Genomic DNA, 25,213 nt, shown 5'->3' with positions numbered 1-25,213 from the left:
ATAAAACATATTTTCACTAAAAATATGGATTGTAGATAGGAACAACTAATGTCAGAGCTTTTATATACAAATAAAAACAACAGTAAGAATAATCAAAATTATTCAAAAGCAAATATATTGAAAAAATATAAATAATAACTGTAACTCATTTAATTTAGAAACATGATTAAAGAATTTAATTTTAAATAAAATCATCAACAAATAATAATTATACATTTATATATATATATATATATATATATATATGTGTGTATATTTATATAAAACTATATCAGTCACAGTTTTGAATTTACACAATGTTTAATTTAACTAATTATAAAAAAAAAAACTAAATTTATTGAATTGACTTCTAGACTTCTAGAAGAAAATGCTTAATGCTATAAAATCATTAATATAAATCTAAATAGCAGTCTTTAAAAATAATTTTTGAATACAACATATCTAATTTATAATCACTGTAATTTAAATAGTGAGAACAACTGAAATTAAATATTTCCTAAATTATTTGAAAATTATATAAAATATAATAACAGCATGAGACTTTTCATACATATACATATTAATACATACATTAATAAACAGGAACACACACACACACATATATATATATATATATATGTGTGTATATATATTTATGTATGTATAAAAATACAAATTAAGTCGTAATAAAAACAATCACAAGTTACTATGGCATTAATCAAACTCATAAAAATTATTGAATACAATTGAACTATAAATGAACAAGACAATAAAATAAGTACCTATATTAATATAAATTTAAAACTGTTAAATCAATTTATTATTGTAATTTAAGGTTGAATTGAACTTTGTTTAAATAATAGTAACTAAAACAGAGGTCAAAGATTTTGTTCGATGAGAATATTATAATATAATACAATAAAGCTAATTGTTATTAACACTATTTTAGTCTGTTTATATAAAAATGGCATATATTTTATGTAAAAAATGTCACAAATTAATTTAATACAATTTAATAACTTTAGAACTATTCGCTTGTGCTAAACAAATTGATTAATAAATACTCATTAGATTAAAACTTCAGGGTAAAACATTATAATGCTCAAAGAGATTTAAAAATCTAAATTACAGTAAGTAGCAGTAAGTGCATGTAGAAAATGTTAACAATATTTCATTATATTTTTAAATAAAATACTTATAAATTTATTTTTCATTAGTTATTTTAAATTTGTAATTTATACGTGAAACATTATTGTGAAACATCATTAGCAATGATAAGAACAGAATAAATATTATACTACAAATTATTATATGTATTTGACATTTTACTATCAAATATAATCGTTAAACAATGAAAAACCAGGTATCCAATTTGATTTAGATTCTAACATAGTGATTTGAAACTATTATTGGTAATTAGTCAATATTCAGACACTTGTTGATAAACTCGAACGCCTTTTGGGTGTCACTATAACATCATCTTCAATTGCTGCACACCTAATAAGAATAAAAATCTAAAATTAAAATATTTTTTTTGTAATTTAAAAAAAAATATATATATTTTAGATAAAAATAACTACAATAATTGAAATGTCAAAATATAAAATTGAAAGTCCAACTTAAATTTTCATATGAATAGAAATAATTTTTTTAAATAAATTCAATCTGGGAACTTAAGTAAAATCATAAGAGTAATTGTTTTATAGAACTCTAATGACAGCTTTACTCAAAGTTAATGATAACATTAATTGGATTTAAATGTTTAGGTCAAATTTGGTTTTTTAATGATTTTTATCCCAAAAATGCTGTACCCTAATTATAATTTATATACATTTTTGTTTATAACAATAATTTTCAAAAAAATCAATTAACATAATATATTGGAAGATATTTTAAATAACTATTAATTTTAGTGTAAAAATGATTGTTTTTAAATACTTGAAAATTATTACACAAAGGAGTTGATTTATGATTAACGATTTATAAACATTACATGTAAATAAACTACACTTGAAAACAGGAACTATTATGTGTTAATTGCTTCTGTATTTTTATGATTTTTATTGAATATTTATTTGTACATTTATTATTATAATCACCATTGTGATCATTTAACTGCAACTATTCCCAAGACAGTAAAAAAAAAAACTTCTCAGGCTACCATTAATTATCATATTAATTATTATTAATATTAATTTAATATAAAATAAATTAAATATAAAATTACTTCTTGCAGTTGGAAGTTATGCTTATAATTTTATTTTTATGACTATTTATCAATTTCTGTTTTCTTCTATATCTTGCAATTTTCTTTATAATTGGATGAACAAATAACAATAATCCAGATAGAGCAATAAAAAAACCAGCAAGATAAAATGACAAATCATAACTTTCTGTTATGTCAAATAGACCACCTAGAATAAAAAGTGTTATTTTTAGAAATCATTAAATAATATTAATTGAATTGAAGTATAAAAATAAAAAAATTAAGTACTTACCAGCCAAAGGAGGTCCAATTAAATTAGCAATTCCTTGAACTAATAACAAAACACCATAAGCATTGGTAAATCGTTCTAAAGATATTATTTCGACCAATATGATTGAAGTAAATGAATAATTCGCGGAAATGAATAGACCAAAGAAACCAGACAAAATACCCAAACTTAAATAACTACCAAACAGTGGAACTAATGCAATAACAAAACCACAAAGCACCATTGATACAGCATACACCATGTTGGAATTCACCCAAGCTTTGTCTCCAGCCCAACCTAACCATATCTAAAATAGAACAAAACATATAAATTAAACGAGATTAAATATTATATCAATATAATTAATTACTTCTCCAAACATATTCAATATTCCGATTAAACTGATTAAGTATGACGCATCTTCGTCAGAGTGTCCTTTCATAATAGCCAAATCAGCAATGTAAACATACGGTACGTCATACCAGGTGTACAGGAGAAAATTTGATAAAGCAAACAATAAGAAAGGTATGTTTTTAAAATGGGAAAAGTCTAGCATATCAATTAGTAGGTACCATAATTCCCAAAGTCCAGCTGACCACTATTCATAACAAAAGTTAAAAATTAATCGCTTAAAAACAATTTACGGCATGGGGCTTTATACATACTTCATGTTTTTCTTTTGCTATAGTAGTCATAGAATTACGATAAATATTAGGACACGAAGATGCTCTTAGTCTATACCTATTGATGTTAAGCATCGCTCCTCTATACGTTAACGAGTGTCTGCAACAAAGATTTTATAGAAAAAAAATAATCAGTCACGGACAATGAAAACTTGAATAACGAGAAAACTTCGACCAACTCACCTGTGAATTTTAATATCTTGAAGGTATGCGGTTTGAAGGCGTTTCGCTTGCGAGCTGTCTTTCTTTATCCACCAATCGTAATCAGAATCTTTTAAAACTAAATTAGTACCCTTTTTTGTTTGCACCGTATCCACTTTATCACATTTAGTATCGACAGTGTCGTCAGTTTTCTTCGCATGATGGTCGATCAGTTTTTGAATACCGATGATTCGATTCACGTGAATACCTTGTGTCGGCGACATGTTACCCTGCAGGACGAAAAAAATCGCAACGGTCAAAGAAAAGCCACCGAACGGATAACCGACTGCGGCACAGCAGGTGGGTGGCCGTAAGTAATAATGTAACAGTGTTGTTTACCAATTCGTTGATTCGTCCGCTGTCGCTGAAACTCTTTGAAGGTATCAATAGACTGGGGTAGTTCTGCACGAGCACGGTGTAGAGTTGCTTTTTCTGGGTGAGCGCCTCGAGCACCTCTAAAGGAACATTTTCGTGGTTTCGCACGAACGTGGGCAGGTTGACCAGGGAATTGCACAGCCTCAGATCGTTGGTAGCGCCGCCGCCGGCCAGAATCCCGTGATCGTCGTGCGCGCCCCCGCCGCTGCCCAGGTGCTCGCGCTCCAGAGAGGACTCGATCTCACCCTTGCTGGCCGCGGACGTGGGCGAGGACGGCAGTTGCGTGTGCTGGGAATGCCGGTCGTAGCTCGCCGTGGACTTGAGCCGGCGTTTCTGAAGCCGCGCGTCCTTCTTTTTCTTCCACTCGTTCTGCGCGCGCTCCTTGGTCCACGGCAGATCACGCATCAGCATGCCAAACACGCACAGGTTGAGGAACAACCCGGCCAGGATGAGCGTGCAGCCGCGCCACCCATAGTGGCTGAGCAGCACGTGGTTGAGCGGCGCGAATACGAACGTGCCGATGCCGCTGCCGCACACGGATAGCCCGGTGGCCAGCGATCGGCGCTTGTCGAAGTAGTACGCGACGATGACCACCGCGGCCACATAGCACAGCGACAGCCCGAAGCCGGATATTAGGCCGAACGTGACGAACAGCACGAACAACGAGTCGGCGAACGCGGATATGACGAAGCCGGCCGAGGCGATGATGGAGCCGATGATCGTGACCTTCTGGCACCCGTACCGGTCGGTCAGGAAGCTGGCGATGGGCCCGGACAGCAGAGGCACGGCCATGAACAGCGAGCCGATCCACGCGGTCTTGCTCTTGCCCTCCTCGAAGTACTTCTCGAACTCGATGAATATGACGCCGAACGAGAACGTCACGCCGTCCGCGATCATGTTCACCATGAACGACGCGAACACTACCACCCATCCCCAGCCGCCGTCCGGCGCGCGGTTCACCAGGTCCGACGACGTGGACGAAGACGACGACTCGTCCGAATCGGTGGTCGAGTACGACGTATACGACGAGTCGTGCTCGTGACAGTGGTGATGGTGGTGGTGGTGGTGGTGGTGGTGGTGGTTGTTGTGGTTTATGTGCTGATGCTGATGGCGTTCACCGTCGTCGTCGTCGTCATCGTCGCCGCCGCGGTGTTTGCGACGACTGCTACCACTGTCGGTACTGCCACGGTCGCTGCTCTCGGACTGCTCGTCGTTCTTGTAAAACGTCACGTGGTTTTTGTTCTCTACGGTTATCTTGCTTATCTTTCTACAGCCACCCTTGCCGTCCGTGGCCGACGGCGATGGCGATGTCAAACACCCGGGCGGCGGTGGTGGCGATGGCTGCGGCGGCGGATCGTTAACGCCGCCGTTTTGGTTTCGCTTATCCTTATCATTGTCTAAGAGATCACTGGTTTCGACGAGGCTATTCCCATTTAATACGAAATTGACTTCTGGCTCGGACGCGCTGACGTTGTCCGCCATTCCGTCAGCTCGTGTTGTTTGCTTTTGCGTTTTCTCACACCGGTTCTCCTCATGCGGTTACTTTTCAATATATTTTTGACCGCCAGACAACGTTCACCGTCGGCGCGGTGATTATGGTCGTAATTCCTCGGGCGTTTGTATGCGAACGTGGTTTCCATGCGGTTTAATTTTTGGTAATATCAAGGCTTCTAAGTAACGATCTTCTCCCCGCGCCTACAGTAAACACAATAAAAAAATTGATTTAGTACACGCGACTCATAAACACACATCCACGTTATAATTGTTTTAATCGGACCGAAGCAAATGAGAAGTGGAAATATACCGTCTAAGAAAACGGATATTATTGACTGCGAAAACGATTTTGTAACCCGGTGCGATTGGTTTTGCTCTTTTGGTAATACGTTCTAACCGTTTTGCTGTCGAATACTTAGGTAGGAACTTCGACTGTAAAACAGTTCAAGTGACAAGGAAGCGTAAATTTAACTAAAAACTATTCTAGACGTAATGGGTTTAATAATAAAACAAAGCTTTAAGACACGAACGTCAAGGGTATGAAAATTATCAACATTTTTCTAATAAATAAATTAAAGTAAATATATAAGATTTTACGATTAAATTCTTCAGTTGGCTTACAAAGACTTACTTAAACTATTAAATTTAATCGAATAATAAATAATAGTTTGACAGCTGAATCAATACTAATAATTTTACTATGCAGACAGTAAAGGTGATATTTAATGTTATAATAAGCTACACGTTCTTAAAAAACACATAGCTTCTCCCTATTAGAGCAAGCAAAGTGTGTTTTCTGCTTCAAATATGTTTAAATCTTGGCGTTGTTTTTGCAAAAATACATTGAAAATTATGTACTGCTTTGAAATGCTGCCAAATTTGATGGGTGAACAACGAATAAATATGCCAATCCCCCATGAATATATGAACATTGTAGGTAAATAATAAATTATTTTTAGACCAATGAATATGTAAAACGAGGTGTATTTGAAATAACTTGGAACATCTTACGATCTTATAAAAGTACAAACGTAAATTATTATTACAGATGTTAAAATAACAATAACAAATTAAGCTAAAACACATAATTGTATTCGGTTTAATTGAAGTTCGAACATATATATTACTTGTATACACATTGATACTATAAATATAATGTAAAGCAGGGATGGCCAAATTGCGACACGCGTGCCATTTGTGGCACATTTTTTGTTATTGAATGGCACACTAGAGTCAAATAAAATAATATATAATTTTTAAAAATAAAGTGGAATTTTCCGATTATTATTCCGATACGAGAATTGTTACGGTACGTGTGTACTAGATTACTACAATAAAGTTAGTCGTATTAGAATCGCCGTGCCCGTATGTTAACGAGTATTTTGTGTCGTTGTGTGTGTGTGTGTGTGTGTGTGTGATCGTAAAATGGCATCTAATAAACCAGGCGTAAGTTTAGGCGTAAAACGAAGTTATAATGATGATATTCCTTCGCGAAGTTTTAATACAGAATGGATAGAAAAATTTTTATGTATAGAAGGGAAAAAATTTAGACCGACATGTTTAATATGTAACTCTGTAATTGCAGTTCCAAAAAAGTTCAATGTTCAACGGCACTATAATAATCACAATGATATTATTGAAAAATACCCCGAGGGTTCTGTAAAGAGGACAAAATATATTAAAAAGAAGACTAATTCATTGTTAATTCAGCAATCAATTTTTACTAAACAATCAAATGAAAAAAAAGACATGGTGTTAACGTCTTATGAAAACGCATTTTTGCCAGCCAAGCGTGGAAAACCTTATTCTGATAGCGAAATCATTAAAAAAAGTTTCGATATTTTTGCAAAAAATGCAAATGATTCAAAATTTTTACGTACGTAAATAACATTTCTTTATCACGTAATACAATTATGAGAAGAATTGATGAAATTTCCTCAGATATTTCAAAACAAATTTCGTGTAGTACTACTAATTCTAAATATTTTTCTCTTGCGCTTGATGAAAGCAGTGATATTACGGACAATCCGCAACTAAGTATATTCTAAGTTTGAAGTGATGGAAGAACTTTTAGGACTTAAAGTACTCGAAACATCGACAAAAGGTACAGATATATTTAATAAACTAAAATGTTGTGTTGAAACATTATTGTTAAAAAGTGACGGTTTAATCTGGTCAAAACTTGAAAGTGTATGCACAGACGGTGCTCTATATATGATAGGTAAAAATATTGGTTGTGTAACACTATTGGAGGAGTTTTTGAATAGAAATTTAAATAAATATCACTGTATTATACACCTAGAAGCCTTATGCGCCAAAATTTTAAAATATGATCATGTATTAAAACCAGTATCTCGATGTATAAACAAAATAAAAAATTGGCCTTTAAATCATCGATTATTCAGAACTCTATTTGAAGACGCCATTAACGAGTAATAATAGTGAACTATTATTATTTTGTGAAGTAAGATGGCTTGCAAAAGGAAAAGTATTAGAAAGATTTTGGAGTCTAAAAGATGAAGTTATTGAATTTTTAGAAAAAAATAATGAATTGCCTGATGAATGTGAACTACTGAGAGATAAAAATTGGTAAATTAACCTTGCATTTTTAACTGATATTCTCGGACATTTAAATATTCTTAATAAACGACTCCAAGGTGAAGGAAATTTATTTCCAGCCCTTGTAGGTTCTATAAATTCTTTTATGTCACGACTTCGACTTTTCGAAAGTAATTTAGGAATGGGAAATTTAGATCACTTTGTACGATTAAAATCTATTTATCTACCAACAGATATTCCATTGACGATTTTTAAAAATCATATTTTATCACTATATGATAATTTTCAAGAAAGATTCAGTAAATTTAAAGAAGAAGATTTAAATAACTTATTTATTAATCCATTTATCATAGCGACACACGATCTCCGAAAATATAATCCCAATATGCAATTGGAAATTATTGAACTTCAAAGTTCAACAGTTTTAAAATGCAAATATAAAGAGTCATCTGAGACTATAAAATTTTGGAAATGCCTACCCGAAAAAGATTTTCCAGAATTACATAATGTAGCGGTGACATTGGTTTGCAGATATGGTTCTCTATATATATATATATATGTGAAAAATTTTTTTCACAGATGACTCATTAAAAAAATTAATAATTAGTAATAATTATATTTTAAGTATAGAACCAAACTAACAAATTCTCATTTGAAAAATTTTATGCTTCAATCTTCAACTAAACTTAAACCAAATTATGAAGAGATAATATCCATGAAGCAAATTCAACATACCTAATCATTAAAAAAACATTGCAATTGAACTGTAATAAAAATAGTACCTATGAAAAAAATCTAAAATTTATATTTATGTAAACATTGTAAACTGTAAATAAATAAGTAGTTTTTAAGGCACATTCTCAATTTTGTAAACATTATTTGGCACAATATAAAAAAAGGTCGGCCACCCCTGATGTAAAGCTAGGTTATTTTAATTTAAGGTTTACTGGCAGGTTTGTAAAACTCTAAACAATACAGCGAATTATACATTTTAATCCGAATTAGAAAATTAAAATTACAATTTTAATAAAAATAAATAAGTGTTTTATTAAATAAATCAATAACTATACTTTATAAATCCAAGATGCTGAACAACATTTCACGCCATAAAAATAAAATTAACGCGTATACATTTAATGAATCATTAATATGAACTATAAAACAACACGTAACACGCAGGAGCTAATATAGAAATACTTAAAATGAGAGACTTATTCTAATTAAGTCTTTTAATCATTAGCAAACATAAAAAATGAATGAATTTATAATCTACAGTAGGTTAACTAAGACAAAATTAATCAAGCAGAGTAATTCTAGTTAAAACAGCCAACTACGATAGCAGACAACAATAGTAATACATAAATACAAGTATAAAGATGTAAAATGATAACTTATCGTGGTGTATTAAATATTATATTTCATTATATATATATAAAAGAGAAAATAATTTTTTTACTTAGATTAAATGTGCATATCTGTGAAAAAAAACCTTTACTACTATATAAATTTAAAAAAAATCATACATCTATGGATGTACATTGATATTAATTAGACAAATTCCTCTGGTTCATTGCGAAACCAATTTATTAGTTTATTATTATTATTTAAGTTTTATTATTATTTATTACCAATAATAAATCGATAAAAATGTCTAAGCAATGCATATATGGTATTATAACATACAAAACAAATATCTATCAATCATAAATTGTTCAAATAATAGAATTTTAATTTGTAAGATTGACAATTTATAAATAAATTGTTAGCATTGAAATAGTTGTTAAAAAAAAAGAACTATAAATTATTTTTTAACGAGGCATATTTATTTTATATAAATTATTATTAATTTATATTTATTTTTATATATTACTTCTGTTCCCTTTCAATACGTAAAAATATCTCGCCTAATACCTAGTTTAAAATAATATTAAAAATTAATCAAGTATTTATATTATTATAAAAGCTAATTTATCATAATTTACAGTTACTATATACCTATTCACTTATGAATTTGGCTTTTTAATTAATCATTCAGGAATACTAAATTATAATTATATTTAAATAATGAAACCTATATGAATTTATAAATGAATGACAAAATAGAAAACTATAGTACTATTCATAATAAAATGAATAATGATATATTTTTGAACAATGAAAATATTGTAACTATAAAACAGTAAAACCAAAATATGTCCTTTATTGTCGAGTCGTTTCCATTTTATGACAAGCAAAATTTACCTTGCTTATACCCCACGCGACCAAATTAACATTTTATAAGGAATATAGTATTTTTTTAAATCAATTAAAATTCAAATAGTAATCATCTAAAAGAAACTTTTATTAAAATGTATTTTTTCATTAGTTACTGTTTTGGGTGGATTAAAGTAGAGGAAGAATTATATTAAATACAAAATAATTTTCTTCTGAATTATAATAATATTTTAAGGATTAATACTACTATTTACACAAGAAAAACTAGATGGCCAACAATACATTTTACGATATATATTGGTCTAATATATTCCATATTCCTATTCTCGTCACTTACCAATTGAATTATTCAGTGCCAATTTCTTAGAATTTAATAATAGTAAATAAAGATATTTTTGAGAATTAAAAATAATTTAAAAATGTAGGTAATTGAACTTTTTAAAAACTCAATAATTTTTCTATCATTGTAAATGATGAAATAATTATATTATAAATGATGTTATAATCAATGACTAAAAAAACAGTATATAATTTCTAGTCAAGTCCTTTGTTGAGTTAGTCGTAAATATTTCTATTTTCTATAAACCATCATAATCAGAAAACGATTATGAGCGAAGGTCAGAATAATATATTAAAATATTAGCCTAAATATATAAGTCTTGAATATCTTATCTTTTATAATTTTATAACTTTAACTTATCATGTTTTAAACTAGTATTATATGATTATATTAAAATTACAAAATAAAGTAATTGTTTAACCCAAAAAGTTTTAATAAAATGATTACAGTCAGAAACATGATGATAAAGTGTTTCATATATTAAATTTCATATTTTTTTTGTAAAAAAAGATCAACTGAAAAAATTTTAGTAATATTTTAATATTAAGTAAAATACAAGTATGAAACCCAAACATTTCTCAATTTGTCCAGAAAATAACATACATACAAATAATTTAGTATAATATGAAATAATTAGAAAGATAATTAATTATTAGTAAGTTTTAAAATTAGTCGTAACATTACTATCTCTGAATATAATTATGCATCAATAATGTATGAATAAATATCCTAAGTGCAAACAAGGCAAAAATGTTTATATTATATAAATATTATAATAAATTGTACTTAATAACGTATATAATTCTAAATTATAAACATCATAAACTTTAGTATTGTCATATTTTAATAGAAATCAAACTTTGGTTTATTTTACAGGTTTTCATATACCTGAGTCCATTTTAGACAGGTTTCACAGAATATATATATCTTATACTATTGAATAAACGTTATGAATTTGGCTTAAAAAAAAAAAAAAAAATAAAATTAAATATTAAATGGAAAAATAAAAAATATTTGTAAGACGTCAACACTTATTTATCAATTAACAACGTTAAAAATACGAGACGAAAAACATATGAGCATAAAAAAAAACACACTAGAAGAATGATGAAAAGAAGCAGTTCAAATTACCCATAAATAATAATTATTAGAGTAATGTTCACAATTAATTTTGGTGAAGATCCGTTTTGGAAGCTTTATTTAATGACATTTCTCCCCTTAAGAATTTATTATCATAAATTATTATTTTAATTACAAATATTTATTTTTTTATTTATTGAAATAATATACGGGTTAGGACCCAATTACATGAATTAATTTTAAAATAACATTCGAGAAAATTATTAAATAAATACAGAATAAATTAAAGTTTAGTACAACAAAAAAATATAAAATAAAATACAATTAATATAAAATAAATATATCAAGTTATATGTACTATTAGTACAGGTGAAACATGATTTTTATAAGAGAAGAAGGAAGTAGAAAAAACAGATCAATATTATAGTTGTTATTTACAGAGTTCATGATTCTCAAGAGTGGTGTATTAGTTGCATGATTTGTAGTTCGAAATTTTAAATATAATAGGTTAGTTGATCGGGTGTGAGCTGGGAAAACTTTGAATGTCAGACGAGATAAGAGGTTAGGACAATCAGTATAACCATTTAATAACTTAAAAATAAAATATAAATCAAGTCTGATTCTACGTTGTTCAAGGGATTCCAGATTTAGATAAGTAAAGGATGGTAAGATGTATGGGGAATTCTGGATATATTCAACTTGAAAGCTAAAAACCGTAAGAACTTGTTTTGAACTTTTTTTAGAGTATTTATTAATCCAATATTATAAGGTGACCAGATAATTGAACAATATTCAAAAATTGAGCGTACTAGTAAACAATAAATTGAAATAAAAGCATTTTTAGTATTGAAATCGACACAACTTCTGGACATGAAACCAAGCAGTTTTAAGGCTTTATCCTTAATAAAACGGGTATGAGCATTAAATGTTAATTAAGGTTCAAAAAGTACGCCAAGATCCTATATAACGTCAGTTATTCTGGGTAGAGGTGTATCATTGATATGATAGTTGAAAAAATGATTGAAATTAGAACGGGAGAGTCATTACTTGACATTTTTGAATAGTATGTGTAATACAATATTTATTGCACCAATTAAAAAGTATATTTAAATCAGATTGTAATAAAGCAGCATCATCAAAACAATTAATGACACGGTAAATTTTAATATCAGCAAACATAAGTTTAGAACTGTTTAGAAACGTAATGTCATTAATATATATTAGAAATAGAATTGGGGCTAGGTGAGAACCTTGAGGAACACCCGAAGTAACTAATATTGGTTTTGATTGAAATTTTTTATAAACAACAATTTGAGTACACTGTGAAATGTAAGACTCAATCCATCGAAGAGGAGGACCACATACGCCAATATATTTTAATTTATGTAAAAGAATAGTGTGATTAACTTTATCGAAAGCTTTAGCGAAATCAGTATAAATAACGTCCATACGTAAACCAGCTGAAAAAGTATCAATTATAGAATGTTGAAGGGCAAGTAAATTAGTAGTAGTTGATTTAGACGGTCTAAAACCATGTTGATCATCAACAATAATTCTGTCAAGTTTAGAAGTTATCATATCCGACACAATAGATTCGAATATTTTTGGTGCAATTGAAAGTAAAGAGATATATAAATATATATTCTTCTACGGGGCAGTAATAATAAAAATTAATTTAAGAAATTACTCAAATTAGGTTTACATCTGAATACTGGTTTATTAAATTATAGGAGAAAAATTATAAGAATGTAATACATATAAAACAACCAAGTTAAACAAAACTTAAAACGAACGACCAATTTTTTAATTTGACCATAATTTTATTGGAACAATTGTTAAAATCATATTTATTTATGAGGCGATCGAGCCTAAATAAAAGAATTAGAACCATTCTTTTGATAACCCTTGGTATGAAGAGCTATATAATATATTGCATAGTACTTGTTGTACACGTTTATATTAATTTGTTTTATTATATTTTATTGATACCAATTTTAATACCCAATAGAAAATACAACGTTAAGCATAAAATTCTTATAATAGCAATTGAAAACAATTACGTACTTTGATTACGAAAAATATTTAATGGATAATGCTGTATTTTAAATAGGTAACTATTATGCAACATGACTGAATAAATGTTTTAAAAAGTGCGTTACAATTTTATGCATGGTTTTTATTCATAAATAAAAAAAATCAATATAGGGTATACTAGAGAGTATAATAAAACATAATGTTACTTAAAAATTAGATTATAATTAAATATACCTATGTAAAAACATGCAATGAGTACCCAATCGTAATAATAATTATTTAAATAATATTTTTTTTTTATACAATTGGGGTTTGAGAAACAGTTAATATATATTTATTGTCTACCATAGTCCATATTTAACAAGTAAAATATTTTTTTAGTATCAATAAATGTAATAATATTTTGGATGACCACTTTAATATTGCAACTACTATAAAGTCACCTAATTTCGAAAACGTTTATTTTTATTGAAGAATTACTTTGATATAGTATAAATTATGTCGTACATCCATTTTATTAAAAATTATGATCATGAAATAATAAATATAGGCATTTGTAATAATTACAAATTAACTGTAAGGGTTAAATCAGTGGCATCTCAAGACCCTTTTATAAGGAGAGGAAACTCCATAGATGTATTTACATGTAAGTATTTTTCTAGTGTGATATAAATAATAACAAAAATAAATAAATCCCATTTCTGCAAAAGAAAAAAATTAGTTCGTTTTAGGTAGAGCCCGTGCTCAAAATTTACCTGATAAAATTATAATAAAGTAATTTATTTTTTTCTCAAATAATAATCAATTATACAACTTTATTATATTATATTATACAATAGTATGATTTTTTCAAAATAATCATAAAAAATAAATAATAATAAAATATAGGTATATATAAAGATTTTTTTTAACAAATCATCCTAATCTTAATTGTAATTAAATACAACTATTAGTACATATTCATAATTCAATAATTTTTTATTTTTATGATAATAAAAATAACTTTATTACACGTTTAAGACAGGATATCATTAAAATATATAAATTAAACGAAATCATTAATGTAAAATATTTACGCAGATAAATTTGATGCAAATAGGCTGTATCCATAATGAAAAAATTTTTTTTTGGCGCTTATAAGTAACGGGCGATGCCCGTTTCCACCAAATGAGATATTGACCACGTTTTTACCAAAAAAATTGTATACTACGCTTAAATTAAAAGCTATAGCATAGATATAACTTTATTTAACATATACTATTCATCCAATAAATGTTAAGTCATTGTATAATATATACAATATAGGTTGGAAAATGTCAAATTTTATTTATAAAAATGGTCAGATATGAAAAGATGAAAAAAATGATATATTATGGTATACGATACCTTAGTTACCTATGTAAATTATATCTATATATATAATTAGTTGTTATTTGTTAACTGATCCAATAAAAAATTTAAAGTTGTTTAGTTCTAGTGTTTTATTTCTACGTTTACTTTCGATAACTTTAACCATCATAGAATTATAAATTTTAAAATGTACGTTTTATTTTAACACACACACAGTTGTAATGCACTATTTAAACTGTGTCATCTTTTCACTTGTTTATAAAGTATTTGATTATTTAGATATTATCATGGTTAATGTTATGAGTACATGTATAAGTACGATAACGGTTTAACATACAATAAAATAAAATATACATTGATTATATTGTGTGTATATTTATATATATTTTACATCAATCCGAAAAACTCATGAAGAGTATAGGTATTCTATCTCATTTGGTGGAAACGGATATTGGTGGAAAAGGGAAAGATACACTTTTGGTGGAAACAGGTATTGGTGGAAAAGGGAAAAGTCTACTTTTGGTGGAAAAGTGTTACGCCCTAAGTAACACTCCAGAAATTCAAAGAAAACAATTTTATTACCTACTCCCCGAGGACGCCCTTGAATTACAGGTAAAAAAAAAAAAATTTCCTATTTTAACAAGTATAATTTAAAATTGTTTTCATTAATTATTTTATGAGAAATTTATTTAATTAAGTTAACTTATGATTATATACTATAAAGAAACATGAATTTAGTATCTGAAAAATATCAAAATATATATATTCCTACCATAATAAATTCACCATTAATATAGTTTTGATATATTTTCTAATGTCTATGAAATTATATTATAAACAACGATTTAACTAAAAAGATGTCAGTATGTTTTTTCTTATTTTTGCAATTATGTTTTTTTTTTACTTATAAAGTAATTAATAATACAACATAGATATGGAATTAGGGAAAAAATATTTAATGTACAATTAAAAAATTCCAATTTATTACGTGGATTATCATTTAAAGTATTCAGAACGTGTTATATCATTCATATTTTCTCTTTATTATGTAATGTTTCAGGGAGACGACCATTTTATTCATATTTTTTTTTTAGAGTATGGCTTTAAAATAATTTGTTAATATAAAGAGTTTTTTAGTACTTGTGCAAAGTGATGATATAGGTATACAATTTTTTTATTCAAATTTAAAGAGATATTTACATTTTTAAATTGCTTCACAAAAATGAATTAGTTTTAATCATATATTTATCATTTATTTATTTATATTTAATTTGTTTTTATTAAAAAAAAAAAAACAGTACAGCAAAGTAATTAAATATGATATGATATATATGAACTAAATAAATAAAAAACTTAATACACACACATATATATATATATATATTTAATACAGATAATTAAAATATTTGGGTGATTCGGACTAAAAATAAGTAAAATATACCTATTTATAATAAAATTACTTAATATTTTATAAATCCACATTATAAACAATTAGAATCGTATTAAAAATTCTTCAAGATAAAAAATAACTATACAATTAATGTATTAAAGAACAAAGGCAAAATTTGTTTTATAAATAATAAGCTGGTAAGTATTTTCTTTATTACTAAGTACTATAATAGCATGTAAGGTTCATAGGTTGAACTGTAAAATAAGGTACTAACTATGTACAATATTTTGCAAAACGATTGTAAAAAAGTTAGTTGAAATATTTATTTTCGTGAAAAGAATATAAAATATATACTTTTCAAAATACATATTTATAATAAAACATTGATAACTATTTTTATTTTTTATGAGTTTCCAGTATAATCTAATATAACTAAACAAATTTATTACTCTTATTATTCTTATTAGATCCAGCTTTTAATTATTTATTGATTTATATAATTTCTTCAAGTACTATAACATAGATATTGATTATAGGTATGCAGTATTCACTTAATACCCACATACTAATTAGAGAGGTGTTATCTTAAATCAAACCATTCAAATTACAGCCATACCAATATCCAATAAACTTTGTGTAGTAGAAAATATTTAGAAATACGATATTTTTAATTATTATTTGAATCGACATTCTCATAGTTCGAATAATATTGACATTCTATTAGATAGGTTACTATATTAAAGCATTACAAACACTTATGTTAATAATTGATACTAACAACTGCAACGTAAAAGGTCGAATCACACTTTTGTCAGGTCGTATCTCACAAAAAATTATGAGATAATAACAATAAAAATATTCTATTTATGTTTTAAAAAAATACTAAATGTGCCGTGGTATTCAAAAATTAACATTAACAGACAGAATAAAAAAATAAATTAGAATAACATAATAACCTGTACTAAGTAGTCTGTAATACATCCATATGCTACAGTCAAGAGAGTACACGAAAAAATATTATTTTGTACAATTTTTTTGTACACACTTGGATATAGACTATACAATACATTTAAACATACATATTTAATCAATCTACAAGTATAGAGATTTATATGAATTTGCGATAAATTAAATAATTAAGAACTGTACACGCAAGTAATGTATTCATAATAAAAACGTACGAAAATAAACCTCGACTAATTTAATGGTTATTCTTATTATAATTTTTACAATAATAATATATTTCCAATAAGACTAAACCTCTTTATTACTCAAGGGTCAACACAGATAGTACAGTTTAAAGCAAGTAATTGCTATCTAATTATTTACAGAATAATTCTAGGTATAATGATTAGTAAACATTTCACGATGATCAGTAATTGAACGATATTAAAGTGTATAGATAATAAAAACCAACAGATTTCCAGTTAAAAAAGGTAAAATGTAGATTAATAAAGTTATGGATCTCATATTCTTGACATGACTATAAAACATTTTGATTTTATAATTTGTCAGTACAATAAAGTTAAAACTTTAGTTTCCAATTAATAATTATATACTTATATACTTATATATATATATAAGTATATAATTAGAATTAATAGTGACAATAAATAAAAATAATCAGTGTAAATGCTGAGATAAATTTCAATGAATAGAACAACTGTTGTCAATGTTATACGTACAATTGAATGATTAATATTTTTATTTGATTTAATTATTTGGACGTTTTCATGTAACGACTATATATATTACACGTTGTATATTACATCTAATTAAATCGGTCATTTAAGAGAAATGATCTATCGATTTACAGAATATATTTTAAAAGAAGAAAGAATCTGATACAAATAAATTCGATAATTTTATAATACCTGTTTTGGATTTTTAAGATTTCATTTTTTTTTTTTATTAAAATTGAATAAGAAAAACCAAAATACTTGATTTGTTAAATTGGTTTCTTATACTTAGTCAGTAACACATTATATTTAAATATTTTTAAAAGGTTGATCTATTAAACTTAATTTTATAGATGTGGTTTTTATTTAAAATATTCAAAATAAAATAAGAAAGTTTCTAGACAATTTATTTTATCTTAGTATTATATATATTTACTTGATTTTTGTTTAAGCTAATAGAATGATCCAACGTTTTTATTTTATATATATTTAAGTTATAATTAAACACAAAAGGAAAGCAAAAACTTGTTTCTAGTGTCTTACGAACAGTTAATTTTATTTTTACTACTCAAATACCAAAAATAATAAAATATTTAAGTATAATATCAGCATTAATAATCACCTATACGAAACATAAATTCATTATATTTATTTATATTCAATATATCACATAATAAAACAAGTTGTTCTGTATCACTTGGTATTGTTATACATTATTCTTTATCAAAAGAGTTACCTGTGTATTAAATTCTAGAAAATATATTACAAAACCACAGTTTAACAATTAAAATAATTGGCTAGATATTTATATTTCCCTAGTTAGTAGACAAAAAAAGTATTTAAGTTGTATAAAAACATTGTAATTTACCATTGACACATAAATATAACACTATACAAAATATGACTAAGATCACATTTTTTTCCTGACTTATACACTCATATACTAACAGTATATGATTTAACAAAAGACATAAATTCAAGCCCGAATTAAGATCATTTTGAGCACGGGCCAAACAATTTTAGAGACCTATATTAATAAGTAATAACTAGGGATATATGCATTTACATATTTTTTTCCTTAAGTACAAATTTATTGGTTTTCAGTATGACAACGATATGGCCTATTGTCGATTAAATAGAACCATTTTTTTTCCTCTATATTTTGAACATAAATCATATAATTTCATATTTGTAGATTTTCGAGAATCTTGTTAATTTTGTTAATTTTTAAACTTAAACTTTCAAGTTTTTATAATATTGCTAATTTTAAATGGTATTTATTTAAGGAACGTTTTTTTTTTTTTTTTGTATCGTTGTAAATATACTACATATATAATCTTATCTTGATCGGACGACCAATGTAAATATTTGCACATTATTTAACGACGTATTAGAGATCTGCACCAGCCAAAAATGTTAGGCCCGGTCCGGTCCGGATTTTCTGCTGAGGTATAACGCCCGTTTTACAGCAGCGCGTATCGCTCGCGAAGTTTTCAAATTACACTGACTAAGTTCATATGCGTCGAACTGACGAGGGCCCGTATGAATTTGAACATTGTAGGTTTAAAAACGCCACGTAAGAACGTTCGGCTACGAAACAGGCCTAAAGCCTTAAAGATATTTTTCAAAGGCCGGCTTGGCCCTAATGAATGTTTAATCACTTAAATTGAATTTTTATACAAAATTGTTTACATCCTGAAAAACCCCAAACCTGCCCGGATAGTAATAGATTTAAAAATTTAAAATCCTGACATCAAATCTTGGATTCCAATTTTAAGGGCCTGACCCATGCAGATATTTAATAATTATATTGTGAGACAATACAGAAGTGTTTCACTTCATGAGACGACTTATAAACTAATATTTAATATAATAATAACAAGTTATGATAAATTATCAATATATATATATATTATAATATAGAAATAATAAAAATTTGTTTTTGCATATTTTGGTAAATGTATAATACGAGTATACAATTTTTTATTGCATATAATCCTAGCCCTAGTAATAAATAAATAAATATTAATTTTTTGTAATTGAAAACAGTTTTATAGCTATATCTTAAATACTCAGTAGGTAAAAATATTTCAACGTAAATTCGTAATCGTAATCGACGGTATTAATCGAACTCGAGTGTTACTATAAATAATTCCTCTTTACCAGTATCATCTTGCCAAAAATAGACGATATTGTCGATATTATGATAGCGTAATAATAAAATATTATTCATTATCGATATAGTATTACTTATACCAGCATTTCTCAAATTTTGGGTTGCGAGTCAATTTTTGGAGGGTCGCGAGAAGTTTTATTAATTATACAGATTGTAAGAAATTTATGTTTTTTTAAATTGTATAGACTATAAAACTATAAAAGAAAATATTTAAATATTTAAATATTAATAATAATAATAATAAAAAATACTTTATTATTATTATTATTATAAAGTAGTAAATAAGTAATTAAATAGAAAAAATTTGTTTTTTGAAATTATTTTTAATGATTCTGTAAATGTAAAACTATGGGGTTGCGATAGATTTTTGGAAGAAAATTAGGATCGAGGTCCTAAAAAGATTGAGAACCACTGACTTATACTATAAGCTAGTAGTTATAACTAGCGGCCCGCGGGCCGCATTCGGCCCTCAAGCCTTTTTTATCTGGCCCAATTTATATTTTCAAATTACATCATACAATTTTAAAATGTATCGTCTATACTCTAATCTTATCGATATAATAATTGTTATCTGGTATTAAACATTGTTAAATGTCTAAATGTCATATATATGTAAACGTAAAGATATTAAAATACGGTATTTTATTTATTTTTAGTATAATACTGTATAGAACCTTGCATTACCTTAAACCATAAGGAATTTAACAAAGGTTATCACTCAATTGTTAATTATAAAATATAAATTATTTTAAAATGGAATAATTGAAGAAAATGGCTAAAAAGTTAGAAAAAATTAAAAAAACATATAATACAAGAATTATTCACTAAATTCACCAAATTAATATTTAAACATGCTATCGATTTGCAATTATGATACATACATATGTTATACATAGAAATACATATTTTTTAAATAGAAATAAAGAGAAAATTATACTTAATATTTTCATAGTTATATACTATTTCATTATACCTATATATTTACATTATTAATACTGTCTATATAAAATAATTTTATACCACGTGTATAATACCTTGTATAATACAGTTTTATACCACTGTATAATACAAACTCGTATCACTATGTATACGTATAACTTTTAAACATAGCTGTTTGTACCGAACTATTTAACTATATCAGTTTCTTCGTATCACATCTGTCGTGTGTGTTGAATTTATTATTTCGATATACATAAATGCTAATTTTCAGTCTTGACTGTAAGACATCTATGCAGGGAACAGTTATAAATTAATTGTACATACGTTTTTTAACCATATATATACATATATAAAAGTCTAACTACTGTCTTCCAATATACAAAACAGATAGGGACTCCGAGAAGAATACATTTAAAACAAGTGGTCTAGAAACTAATCATTATGCTGGTCAGTTTGTACAATTTATATATAAGCTAATAGAATAGATAAAAATATTAAATAAGTATATATATATACTCATTAACTTTTTTTTATTAATTATTAATAGTTTTATAATAATTACTTATTATAATGAGTGTTCAGGCTTTCTAGTAACTCCAGTATTTAAAAATGGTGAGTTAAAGTGAGTTACATCTCATTAATAAGGATTTAATAATAGAATTGGGAGAATATTATATTTATTTTTTTTTTATGTCAAAATAGTTTTATGATTCATACAATTTTTGGAGAACTAGAAAAAATTACAAAATTTAATTCAATTATGGTGAGGTGGATTTTTTTTAATAATTTCATTTAATTTTTATGTTTCTAGATAAAAATAATGAAATTCTATAAAATATTGACACTGTCAACAATTCTTTAAACTACTCAAGAGTTATTCATTTATTCGTTTCTTTATTTCCAATAGTTTTTTTTTTTTTTTTTGGAATTTGTAATGCTAAATTTCACCTATGTCAACTTCTAGACTCTTGGTAGTACAATTTAATAAAGATTAGTAGATAATTAGTAGTTTCATTAATACATTTACATTTCATTTATATTTGATTATTAAATAAATTAAATATGATTAATTATTTTAATTGGATATTTAATAAGTGTTAAATAATGGATATGACATGGGTTGTAATGTTAAAAAATTAATACTTATTTACTTTTTTCAAATAACATGGATAAATTAACTATAAATATTTGCATTTGTTCTACTAATAAGCATTATGTATACAAAACAAGGAAAATATGAATGAAAACATGACATATTTGGCATTAGTCCATCATCTGTTTTTCTGGAAGAAGAGATTTTTCCATACTCCTATATAACAATCTAAAATAAATTATAGTAGTCATTTCTATAAAATATATAATAGTTTTAAACCAATGTGAATGTGATGAATGATGATTTTTTTTTAAATTTAAAGAAAAAAAATAAATGAACGAAAAACTAAAATTTTTAGAATAAATAAACTTTATTGAAATTGATTGGCAAATGCAATAAATTATCATCTTAAAAATTTGATAAAAGAGCACAAATGTCATTCCGTTCTACTGATAAAAACCCAAAATAATGTGAATGAAAAAGGTGGAACCTCTAACAAGATGCATGGTGTCTAATTAAAACAAAAATTCTTCAAAAAATGATTTATTTAACAAAAATAAACAATATCCATTCAAAATAAAAATTAATAAAAAAAAAAATAAAAATAAAAAAGTGTTAAGTTAATTTTTGGTTAAGATAGTTTTTATTAACATCCAATTACTTTTATTTAAGTGTATTAACAGTCAGTTAATGTAGCTAAATTCCTGTACATAAATCATTGACCTAAGTATAGATATAAAGTATAATATATAGGTATATGTATATATATATATGTATATATGTATATATATATATATATATATATATATATATATATATATATATATATACAGTCAAGTCGCGATTATTCGAAGTTGAAGGGGGATAAAAATTCACTTTGAGATATCTAACTAATTTATAGTGGAAGAATTTCCTGGGGGAATAAAACACAATACGAATTGTCAAGTTTTTCGAGTTATCGCGACTAGACTGTATATATAATATAAGTAGATATATAATATAGATCAAGTGATATATTTATATTTATTTATATAATTGTATACGCCCACAACTGGGCTCAGAACAAGAAATTGAATTACAAGATCTTACACTCATAGTAAATATTATAATAATAATTTTAAATTTTATAATTAATACAATTTACAGATTACTTAGATAATAAATAAGTTTTTAATTGCATTTATTAAACATACAATAGGGGATAGAAATAAATTGATATAAGATAGCAATTTATTCAAAATAGTCTGAAGGTAAATAAATACAAATCAATATGAAAACAATACCTATACGGTTAATAAATTTAAGCCCAAGTACAAGTATAATATTGTATTGAAATGAATCGACTCATTGCATAACAGCACCGCACTATACAACAATGCCTAGCACAATGGGCATGTTGTACCTAGCATATATTATCTAATCATGCAAGGCATTACAAAGAACACTGTGATACTATATCAGAAGTTCTGTAGTGAAAAACATGTGATCATTGTGAGGAAATTAAAAAAAATTATATTAAGGATACAATAGTCGGCTGGTACTTCTAATAACAGATAATTTTTATCGACTTGCTGCTACCTATTACGCAGACCCGGTTCATTAGCCCAGTAATCTCAAACAGACACATGTATCAACGCCAACACATCGTACCAATAGGTATAGGTGTCTGTAATTGTGTAGTTATACCTACAAAATAGTGCCCATAGTTGTGATATTTTAAGGTACCCCGACAAGAGCGTTTATCGAAGTCCGTTGGACGGCCAATCAGGTACACAGGACGAACACAACATTAACGTTCAGTAAAAGTTTAAGTATGGCTTACCTTTCGCTAGAAACCGCGGTCGAAGCACATTTTTCAAATTCTCGAGTGGCCGGAACACGCACTCGCGTTCTGTAATGGAATACTCGAAACCGTACCGTGGAACGGTACTAAACGGATACGGTTTGCTGAGAGGTAAAATTCACTGTTTAAGATGTACCCGATACGCAGAGACGTACATGAACGTATATACACAAATAACGAGTACGTGTAAGAAAAAATTGTAAACAACTATGTGTATGTGTATGTTGTAAATACGTAACGGGTGCACAGTGAACGATGTATTCGGACGGCGGTAACGGATTGCGAGATCGATTTGGAAACGTTTAACGAGACAACACGTCGAGAACAACTGGTAATAAGAACGGGACGAGTGTGTACCAACCGAGTGTGTGAGACAGATAATTCATATAACAGAATGCGAGTGCGTGTGCGCACCAGGTGCCCGTGATCTGCGAACGAAAACCGACGATGGGTTTCGCGTGGAGCCGCGCGGTTCTCGGAATCGACACAAGTCGCAAATGTTGCACCGCGGCCGCCGCAACGATCGTCGACCACAGCTGTTTCACTTGGAGGGGCAGGGCGGGGAGAGGGAATCGGCAGCTTTTTGTCTTTCTTGCTCGGCGTTCCTTAGAACATTTGCACCACGGTGAAAAGTTGACCAACATCCAACAGTGCTACGGTACCGGAACATAGAGCAATAACTCTATATACCGGAACGGTTAGTTCGACAACAACGACCGCGACGACCCCTGCACTGCTATCACGGCGCAGCGCCGGGTATTCGCAGTCCGTGATTATGGACCATCACGTTATCATTTTTGTTGTTAGCACTCTTTTAAACTACACTCGTCTTTGGACTTACCAGGAACGTACCCAAGAATTTTTTATGGGGGGGAGGTCCAAAATTTTATTTTATCTAATAAATGGGAAATTAAAATACACTATATACTATTATTATACTATTTATTATTAAATCGTTGAGTATCTGGAAATTTCAATAGAAGAGTCCGGACCCGAACCCCCCCTTGGGACTTATCGTGAGGTCTCCGTTTATACGTACATAATAAACATGCTCTTTAATTATAAAACGGACAGCCCGTGCGTTTAATTGGCAATTCTTCACGTTCGAGTGTACGTACAGTTTTCTCATGTCGACATATTTAATTGTTAACATTTCGTGTTTTTAAATGATTTCAACCGTTATTTACAACTAATATATAGACATTGTTTAATAATTTCCTTAACATTTTATTAATTTGGCCACAACAAAACCAAAACCTAATTCCAATAAACTTGTTGAGAATGATTTAAAATCGATTATAATCCCATTG

General features: G+C 27.7%; 2 protein-coding genes across 3 annotated transcripts; one reads left to right on the top strand and one right to left on the bottom strand.

The window, feature by feature from the left end:
• Positions 1-1,202: 1,202 nt before the first annotated feature.
• Positions 1,203-24,639, bottom strand: LOC112681670. Of its 2 annotated transcripts, none has more exons than XM_025551947.1 (8): positions 23,883-24,639; positions 3,677-5,407; positions 3,320-3,567; positions 3,119-3,236; positions 2,824-3,051; positions 2,478-2,760; positions 2,207-2,393; positions 1,203-1,476 (listed from the first exon to the last, which is right to left on the bottom strand). In XM_025551947.1, exons 2-8 carry the CDS (start codon positions 5,192-5,194, stop codon positions 1,407-1,409), a joined length of 2,652 nt encoding a protein of 883 aa, XP_025407732.1. In that variant the 5' UTR covers positions 5,195-5,407; positions 23,883-24,639; the 3' UTR covers positions 1,203-1,406. The 2 variants fall into 2 exon arrangements, with proteins under 2 accessions (XP_025407732.1, XP_025407734.1); XM_025551949.1 differs by lacking the exon at positions 23,883-24,639 and adding an exon at positions 8,836-8,936.
• LOC112681687 lies at positions 6,632-7,090 on the top strand. The gene has a single exon (XM_025551968.1). The coding sequence runs from the start codon at positions 6,632-6,634 to the stop codon at positions 7,088-7,090; it is 459 nt and encodes a 152-aa protein (XP_025407753.1).
• Positions 24,640-25,213: the final 574 nt, after the last annotated feature.

This window comes from Sipha flava, unplaced genomic scaffold (assembly GCF_003268045.1).
Source record: "Sipha flava isolate LNK unplaced genomic scaffold, YSA_version1 194_pilon_pilon, whole genome shotgun sequence".
Lineage (NCBI taxonomy): Eukaryota > Metazoa > Arthropoda > Insecta > Hemiptera > Aphididae > Sipha > Sipha flava.
The sequence above is the reverse complement of the archived record's forward strand: the minus strand, read 5'-3'. Positions and strand labels throughout refer to the sequence as shown.